At 32.9% G+C, this 8,903-nt stretch overlaps 2 protein-coding genes and 1 long non-coding RNA gene across 3 annotated transcripts; 1 reads left to right on the plus strand and 2 right to left on the minus strand.

The window, feature by feature from the left end:
• The first annotated feature begins 2,097 nt into the window (after positions 1 to 2,097).
• LOC121211094 (uncharacterized) lies at positions 2,098 to 3,321 on the plus strand. Its single transcript, XR_005906471.1, has 2 exons — positions 2,098 to 2,541; positions 2,630 to 3,321. It is a non-coding gene; the product is annotated as an uncharacterized lncRNA (long non-coding RNA).
• A 551-nt stretch (positions 3,322 to 3,872) lies between these two features.
• On the minus strand, positions 3,873 to 5,501 carry LOC107946773 (dolichyl-diphosphooligosaccharide--protein glycosyltransferase subunit DAD1). The gene is made up of 5 exons (XM_016881229.2): positions 5,216 to 5,501; positions 5,077 to 5,124; positions 4,553 to 4,640; positions 4,427 to 4,470; positions 3,873 to 4,181 (listed from the first exon to the last, which is right to left on the minus strand). Exons 1-5 carry the CDS (start codon positions 5,303 to 5,305, stop codon positions 4,098 to 4,100), a joined length of 354 nt encoding a protein of 117 aa, XP_016736718.1. The 5' UTR covers positions 5,306 to 5,501; the 3' UTR covers positions 3,873 to 4,097.
• Positions 5,502 to 5,837: 336 nt separating this feature from the next.
• LOC107946772 (uncharacterized) lies at positions 5,838 to 8,369 on the minus strand. Its single transcript, XM_016881228.2, has 5 exons — positions 8,206 to 8,369; positions 8,017 to 8,090; positions 7,072 to 7,700; positions 6,729 to 6,840; positions 5,838 to 6,247 (listed from the first exon to the last, which is right to left on the minus strand). The coding sequence occupies exons 1-5, from the start codon at positions 8,278 to 8,280 to the stop codon at positions 6,208 to 6,210; spliced, it is 930 nt and encodes a 309-aa protein (XP_016736717.1). The 5' UTR covers positions 8,281 to 8,369; the 3' UTR covers positions 5,838 to 6,207.
• Between the last annotated feature and the right edge of the window lie 534 nt (positions 8,370 to 8,903).

Genomic DNA, 8,903 nt, shown 5'->3' on the forward strand with positions numbered 1-8,903 from the left:
ATTAAATAATTTTATATTTATTACATTTAACTCAATATATAGAAGTTGTAGTTTAGCCCACCTAATATTCAACATGTCTTGATATTTGTAATTTTTTTGAGTATTCGCCATATCTATATTATGATCCATGTTTGATGTTTGTTGTTGTTTTTTTTAATAATATCATCTCCTTGATTTAAACATGTATCTCTATTTAAGAATAAAACATGTCTTATCATTATATCCAAAAATTATATTGGTTTCAGTTATACTAAAAATATCTTTTTATATATATATATTGGATATAACCTTTTGTTTTAGTTTATTAGGGAATAGGACCTTAACTAATATCAAAGACACATTTAATAACTTTGGGGTTTAATCTAAATCAAATCAGATGGAGAAAGAAAGAGATAATGAATAATCATAATTAAGGTAGAATAATAAATCATAAATAAATAAATAAAAGGAGATAGGGGATGGTGGAGGACACAATTAGTTGAAGTTCTGGGAAGAACATAATTAGTTGGGAGAGTAATAAGAACAGGTAGCATGGCATGGCATGCATGCCTAATGCCTTTTTTTTTTTCTTTGTTTCTTTCAAACACTACTGTACTTCATAATGTTTTACATGGAACATAATAACCATTCATTAAAGACATCATATCTTATCAACAAAATTCAATAGGTGAAAAAGTTTTTGTTTTTTTTTTTTTCAGTCCAATTGATTAAATCTAATTATTGAATTAAATAAATTATTTAATAAATATATAATTAATTTAATGGTATTATTTCAAACTCGTCATTTATATATAAAAATATTTTTTAAAATTATATCAATATATATATATTTACTTCAACGATTTTTACTAGCTCACTAAAAATTGGATTCATAATAATCACTCTTTTATCAAGTCATTGACCCCTTTTTTAGGAATGCAATCATCTCTGCTTTTTGGGGCAAAGTTTTCTTAATTTTCTGTCCAACATGTAAAATGGTATAATTATAAATTGGGTACAAATGAAAGGTAGGTTTAGATGGGTGCATTTAGTTTGTTTTTTTGGCTCCTACTACAGTTTTAATTTTACTGTTACCGTTGTTTTTACAGTAATTGCAAGTAAACGCATTGCCCATCTAAACTCACCCGAAGCTAAAAAAAAAATTATAATTTTTATATATCAATTAAAGATACATGATAATTTTATAATTTATTTGTAAAATTAAAATTTCACTACTTATATATTAAAGATTTGTTGTATCAAAAAGAACATGCATAATGACAAGTATATCTACAGTTACTTATTGATGATATTTAATTATTAACCGATACTGATTATATTGAATTGGGTTACAGGTTAATCAGTATAAATTCAATTGGAAAAACAGTTAATATAATCTTATTAATGGTAATTAGCATTATATTTAAATAAAATAACTAAAAAAACCACAATCCAAGAATTAAACAAATGTTTGTTGTTGAATAAATATTTTATTTTATCCACATTCAAAAATTTTAATTAAAATGAAATGTATTGATATTATTTTATTTAGTTGCATTATGGTAGTTTGAAATTTAGGGAAAGGGTTTCTTAAGCTTTGAACTCTAGACGTCATATACTAACTTAGAAACTAAAAATGTGGAAGCGAATTTTGTGATTAGATCTGTTGCCTGATGACATCCATTATTTTTTATTCAATGTGATAGTAAGATGTTTATTTCTATAAATATATAATTATGAGGTGTCAGAAATCTAAGGCTAATTAATTAATTACATGCGCCCTAAATGAACAACTGTAAATTTTATTTTATATTTGTGAAGGAAGAACAACTGTAAATTTGGTTTAGAAAAGAAATAAATAAGAGAAAGGCAGGCATCATAAATCAGGTTTAGTTACCAAGAAACTGGCAAATTTTAAAACATAGTTGGAGCACTCACTCACGCTAAACAAATGCATCTGTCTGTTTCTGAGTATCGTTACAAGCAAGATGAAAACAATTTTTGGACATTTATCAATGTGAGATGATACGAAAACCTCGTGCATCTAACATTATTATATAATAATATTAATAGATATGCTGTAGGGGGATGTAATCTAATCCTCATTGAAAACTAACATCAAAAGAGTGAAAGGAAAGCATTCTCGTGCTTTGTTCAGTGCGTTTTTAGTTTAACAAATGGGAAGCTGCACAACCAACAATAAACATCGAATACAAGGAGACAAAAAGAAGGGTTTTTTTCTTTTAAAAAAAAGAAGAAGCTTTGCTAGTATTTTCTGATGTTTTCTTCACTCACCATGTGAGCTGCACCTTATATATACACTAACTACATATTACTGCCTTTTGTAAATCTCCAGAAACAGACATAAACATTAGATGTATGTCAGGTCTCTTTGTTATTTAATAATGGAGTCTTTTGTTTTGTTTTGTTTTTTCACAACTTTTGTGGTTGTTAGGACTCTCATTAAGGCCTTCGTAAGAGGCAGACACCACCCACCTCATCGCATTTCCACTCCACGGATCTCTTGCTTGCACCTGGCTCAAATATGTCATATTGGACAAGGTTAGGCCCAATATAAGCATATAGTCTTATGAGAATGCATTAGATTTGACAATTCCTACATGTTTCATGTTTTTCTTTTTGGAAATAGAAGAGAAGGAAGTTCTAAAGCTGGTGTTGCAGAAACAAGTCGTGGTAAAAGTAAAACCCACTGCATCGATGTGAAGGATGGTTTCAATCTCCTTAGTCATAGAACTTCCATGTATCAGCCGCACGATTAGATATGGTTTATTTGGACCTGTCACTGCCTATGAGTAACCTGAATAAGGTTATTTACCATGCTAAGATCTCTCCTGATCATTTCTTTCCCTGTTAGAAGCTTCACAACAGTTTCAACATCATTCGAGCTTCAAGCCTTCATACACTCCCCACAGTGCAGGCCCTAAGCTTCGAGTCATCCTGATCTCCAATCACCTTCAGACTCCGCAGCTGCTCTATTTCCACATTGTCTTGCAGCACTGTATATTTAAGCTTGAACCAGCCTTCCTACGGTTCTTCCACCCAATTTGCCTCTCCATCATGTATGGTCTTCTCCCTCCATCGTTATCTGCCCTACTTGCATACCTTATCCGAGTTAACATCTCCAACAGCAAAGATTATACAATTTCTTGCTCAAGCCCACATATCCAACAAAATGGGGTCATTCGCCATTTCACGCTTACATCTTTCATTCATTATATTTATAACATTAATTTTTCATGTTTATGCAAATATATGGCATCCAAAATTAGCTTATATGTAATGTCTACGTATAAATGAAGTACGGAAAATGTTGAATTCGCATACGTTTCAAGCCCATGAATTGCCGATTGTAATGGTTGCATCGACTATCCGTAAAATTATCCAATTAAGAATTGATGTTATGTTTCAACAAGGTAAATAGAGACCTAACTTCTTATCATAAAAATTGATCAGTTAAACCATGTATCACACAATTCTCATTGGCATATGCAACAAAAGGGTTTTTGCTCACTCTTAGGTCTTGGCACGTTACTTTTCTGCTTAAGGTTGCAATACTTTAATTGAACGAGCACCAATAAAGAATTACAGTGGCAAGTATATTGCTGTAAGAGATATTTAAGCAGTTGGTAGGCACTTCCTAGTCCACGTACCTGCTTCATTAGTCCTACAACTTTCAAATGTTCCATCCATGTATATCCTAGATTAGAAAATCATGAGCCAGTATATGCTCTTAGTAGATGTAAATTTCTAAGTTGAATTTAAGTTCAATGTGAATTTTATGTTTTTCCTTTTAAAATTTCCAGCTACAACTTGTCAAACTATGCATGAAAGAGATCCCAAAATATAAAGTGCTTGTCTAAATGACAATGATGTAAAGAAATCAGAACGATCAAATCTGTACTCAAATGTCTTTTGTTTCTCATCAAGTGATCTTGAAACTCTTTTAGCCAAAGATAAAATATCAAATTCCTACTACAGTTCTGGATCTATGCTCAAGCTCATAATGATGATCTAAGAACTTCATTTCATGCTAAAATTATGAATCACGGCCGGAAACTGAGAAAACAGCAGTCCAGCAAAACCTGGAAATTATGATTTTATCCAAGGAAATTCATGATCACCAAATGGAGCACCAAGTTGCAAAGAACAAAATCTGCAAAAGCTCTCTCAGGTGGTAGATCCTGCAATTGATATGAACATTTTCAAGTTGAGGATTTAACATGCAATCAAATGTTCACACCTATATACATACACCCAGTTGAATTCCCCCCAAATCCAAAAACTTCAAAGGAGAAAAGATGTTATTCCATGAGGTTAAATTGAACTCATCAATTTGAAGTTGGACGGACAATAAGACCATCCAATTTTGTTTTTATTCTCCTGCCCGAAGAACTACTGGAATGTAAGACAACTTTGAAATGCTTACCTTGAATTCCTTGTTTTCCTTGTTAACCTGAATGCGAAGACAAACTGCATCAATCAAAACCAAAAGGGTGTCAGATAAGTCTTCTATCTAGTAAAGCCAAAGAGCGATGATGCAAAGTCCACTTACCAGCAAGGACAGCAGTCCCAACACAAGAAAGCACTCCAGAAAGAAAAGAGTTGAAAGGAAATGATCCCACGCTAGCCATGTAAACCACCTGTGGATCCTCAAGGTAACTCAAGATTTAACAACGTATAATGAACTAAACTAAATATATTCGATAGAATTACACAAAAAAAATCATAAGATACACGACTCAGTACAACAATTAAACAGTCGGCAATCGACTCAGTACAACAATTAAACAGTCGGCAATCGTTTGACACTATTATAAGCTGGTTTTCATGGAATTTCATTCAAAACATTGAGCATGATTATATACAAACTCATTAATTCCTTCAATCTATACTTACATTTCCAATTTCTTATTCTGATTATCTATTTTTTTTAAGTGCGTTTCAAGGAAGACAGCTACGATGGATTAAATATAGAGCGAAAGCAAAGAATTAGAGACCCCAGAAGAACAAATCAATGTATTTCAGTCACTAAAAATGAGGGAGAGAAAACGGATTTCTAAAGATGAGCGAAAGTACCTGGATCAGAGCGGTGAAGACTGCGAAACCCACATACAGATCAATGATCTGTACTTAGAAAACCCCCAAAAAAAACACACAAGGATTAGAAAAAGGAAGTGAGAGCTAAAAAGGGAAGGAAGGAGAGTGCAAGAGAGACCTTGAGATTGACTGGAGTGGCAGCATAAGCAGAGCGAAGAGAATGGAATAAAGCTTGAGCATTTTCTTTGCTGGATGATGTTCTCGCCATTTTTGCTCTGCCCTAATTTCCCAATTGCCCAATGGGTTTCCTATTGCTGAACTAGCTAACGCCATACTGAATCGTCTCTCTTATAATAACAATGAACCTTTTCGGTCAACCGAGATCGATTGTCAAGATTAAATCTCCACCATTCATTCTTCTAATTTTATTTAAAATATATATTAATCAGTTTATAAAAAGAAGAAAGAAATTAAAAAGCTAACTGATGTTAAAATTCTTCAAATTTATAAGTTTGATTAAATAAATTATTAATAAAAAATATTTAAAATTAATTCAACCAATTTTTTAATTCACCGGTTTGTGAATTAGTTTCTCTTCATATCAATGCCTCAACAAATTAGTCTGATTTAAACAACCATGATTAATCCTACCATAAGAATTGAGAGATAATTCTAGTAAATTTAAAAGAACTAAATGTTTAGAATTTATTAGCTACTAATGCAATGTGACGATATATAATATTAGTTTTTTATGCCAACGATCTTAAGTGGATTTGAGCTTATGTTGAATCCAACCCAAATTAACAAAAATGAATGTTGATCACTTTGATGGCCTTCCCATTACTTCTAACAGTACAAGCAACACATAATAAGCTGTGCAATCCAAAGTATCTAACAAAGTAACATGCCTAAGCGAACTTAGCACTATTTAGACCTATTAACAGGATCATCAGCAAAGCTGTTCCTTAAACCATGCAGCCGTTATCTGATAATTTCTTGAATTTGTTGCACAATCCGAGCATGTCTACTACACTTCGTATCTTGGTCATACATTCTCACGTTCCTTTCTTGCCTACCAAATAAATGTAGGGATTCCATGCAATGTGCAGGACGACTGATATCTGGGATCTCGCCCTGTAGCAGTCCACATTGCATAATAAGAATTGCTTATCACTGCCTTCTCTTAGCAATACTCTGCTCCACAAGGTACCTGCATATCAATGTTAAACTTCTATATGATTAGAGAGCTCAACACAAGTCTATTATTTTATTTGATACATACGTTTAAAAGCAATGTATTGGCAGAGTTAACAAAATACTTTTATATCTGAGATAGGGAATGTACTGGCATACCCAATGAAAGAAATAGTCAACACATCCAGCAGGCATGTATCAACCTAATTAATAAATTCTCTTAAGAGATTACATCAGACTGGATACCTGATTCTTAGTGAATATAGTACTTGCCATTTAAACAAATTATCACAAATATGTATCCCACAAGACATATTTATTAATTTCAGATGCTTGTGAGTTACTTATTAGTATTAGCGTTAATACAAGACTGTCTGAGACGAAAGATATATTTTTGCAAATGCTCATTCATCATAATCATTAGGGGAAAAGAAGAGGAGAAAGAAATGTATTCAGGTTTCTGACAATTCGAGAAGTGGCTTAGTGGAATCACTTACTTTCCTGTATAGAAGCCGGCAGAATACCATGCATTTAAAAGTACAGTGAGATCAGTTTCACAACTAGTACTTTGATTCATTTCCTCCTCACCATCTTTCTTCCCCTTGTTCTCTGCATTCAATGCAAATATAAATCTATGAGAAATTTAATACACATCAAAATAGTGCTGAACAAGATTCAACCATTATTGAATAACAAAAAAGGCAAGAGTATACTAATCAACTTGGGCTAAATTTATGGGCATAACACTTCACTTTTGCTAACACATTACGGAAACAAGCTTGAGACGGTAAAACAAAAAGCCTGATAACTCTTTACGACACTTGGGAAAGCCATAGTTACCTTCATTTACGTTAGGATTAATAGAAGCTTTTGTTGTCATAGAGGATATAGCTTTTTCTGCAGCTCCCATAGCTGTTTTAACAATGTCGGAATCTATGAAAGGTGGTAAGTTTCCATAAGCCATTGCACCGTTTGGTTCAGTGCTAATTTTACCAACAGATGTCCCAGCCAAAGAACAGCAAGGATATGATGTGCATGTTGTTGCCAGAGATTGACATGCATATGGGCAACACGAACAGATGACAGTGGAGTGTGCAGCTTGACTTGTAGGAATGGGATACTCCTGAGAAGCACAGGACTGTGCAGCTGTGCTAGAACCCTCACCCGAGTATTGATAATTCCAACTACCAAATTGCTGAAGCTGCTGCAGAATCATTTGCCTCTTGTCTTCAACCTCATAATACTGGTTGAGTAATTGGTTATAATCCTGCGCAGCTTGTGAATCCGAATAGGCCATATTCCCATCTTGGTTATCCTGCATTGGCAGACTAGTTGATGAATCTATGTAAGTCTCAGGAGTCTGTAACTTTACAGTATGACTTTCTTTAACTGGTTCAACATCCTTCGCCGCCTCCATTTCCATCCCAGTATTAGCTCTGGAACTGCTGTTCTCTCCTGCATCCCTGGGTCTTTATAAACCAGAAGTATGTAAAAATGTAAGTAAACAAAGAAAATTTTAAGTAACCCTAAAGAAGGAGAAAGGCAATAAAGATGGGAAGAAATCAAACTGAAATAACATATCTTGATTCTTGAAATTCAAAATTATCAAAATTGAACTTCATATCAACATCACATTTGATCAAGAAGAGAATTATTACATTCCCAAGTGGTTAAAAATATATACCGTCAACAGTATATTTCATTCAATAATAATTTTTGAATATTAACCAAAATCGTATTTTCTGCAAATAACAAAGGAAAAAGAATAAGGAAACAAAGGCTTACTTTATGGCCTCATCACCGGTTTGATGAACAGAAACAGAGACATTGGCCTCACTGTTTTTCTTTCCATGCATTTTCTGCAGCAGAAATGCATATACCATTAAAACAACAAATTATAAACTTGAAAAAAGTTTGATTGTTGCAACCACAAACCCAAATTAAAATAAACGAAAAGAAGAGGGAGGGGGAAACCTTATATTTGGACATGGCGTTGTCGAAGGCATCGATGAGGGCGGAGTCGTCCCAAAGCTCACTTTCTTTGCCCATGTTTTCGTTCGAAGGTTTCCAGAGCAGTGGCAGGAAGGGCTAAAACCCCTGTCCCCTTTCATAGTTTCTTTTGGGCCTTAAGCCCTAAACCCCCTTTGTGCTTTTCTTCTCCATAATAATATCCCCTATTAAATTCTCACCATGTTAAAGCACTTGATTATTAGATATGAATTTTGTTTGTCGAGATAATAACATTTCAACTCATGTCTCTTTAATTTTTTCACCTTTCTATTTTATCAATAAATAAAAGCTTAGTTTACTTTAAATAAAATAAATTATATTATTAAAATATATTTTAGTCTTTTTATTTTTTAAAGACAATAAAAAAATTGCATGTGTAGGGATTTAAGCTTAGAAGTGATAATGGGTTGTGCTCATGTAAGGTATCTAGTCAATTTTTCAAGCTTGAGTCCAACTCAATTCAAAAAATAGGTTTATTTTTTGTGCAAGTCCAGCCCAAATCAAAAAAAGATAAATCAAGCCCTACTAGACTTTTCCATATTTGATTTTTTTTAAGATTAATCTTTATCTAAAAATATTTTTTTAAATATATAATACACTAAATGCACTAAAAACTATCAAAAATAAATATTTTCTTACACATTAAAAATACATTAAAGAAG

This window comes from Gossypium hirsutum, chromosome A12 (assembly GCF_007990345.1).
Source record: "Gossypium hirsutum isolate 1008001.06 chromosome A12, Gossypium_hirsutum_v2.1, whole genome shotgun sequence".
NCBI classification, from domain to species: domain Eukaryota; kingdom Viridiplantae; phylum Streptophyta; class Magnoliopsida; order Malvales; family Malvaceae; genus Gossypium; species Gossypium hirsutum.

Excerpts from the sequence above, each read along its gene's own strand:
- LOC107946773 (XM_016881229.2), bottom strand. The coding sequence starts at position 5,305 with ATGGCGAGAACATCATCCAGCAAAGAAAATGCTCAAGCTTTATTCCAT. Across the intron at positions 4,471-4,552 it reads TGGGACTGCTGTCCTTGCTG|TTTGTCTTCGCATTCAGGTT; the intron begins GTAAGTGGACTT and ends TGATTGATGCAG. Across the intron at positions 4,182-4,426 it reads AGGAAAACAAGGAATTCAAG|GATCTACCACCTGAGAGAGC; the intron begins GTAAGCATTTCA and ends TATCAATTGCAG.
- LOC107946772 (XM_016881228.2), bottom strand. The coding sequence starts at position 8,280 with ATGGGCAAAGAAAGTGAGCTTTGGGACGACTCCGCCCTCATCGATGCC. Across the intron at positions 7,701-8,016 it reads ACCGGTGATGAGGCCATAAA|ACCCAGGGATGCAGGAGAGA; the intron begins GTAAGCCTTTGT and ends TGGTTTATAAAG. Across the intron at positions 6,248-6,728 it reads GCCGGCTTCTATACAGGAAA|GTACCTTGTGGAGCAGAGTA; the intron begins GTAAGTGATTCC and ends ATTGATATGCAG.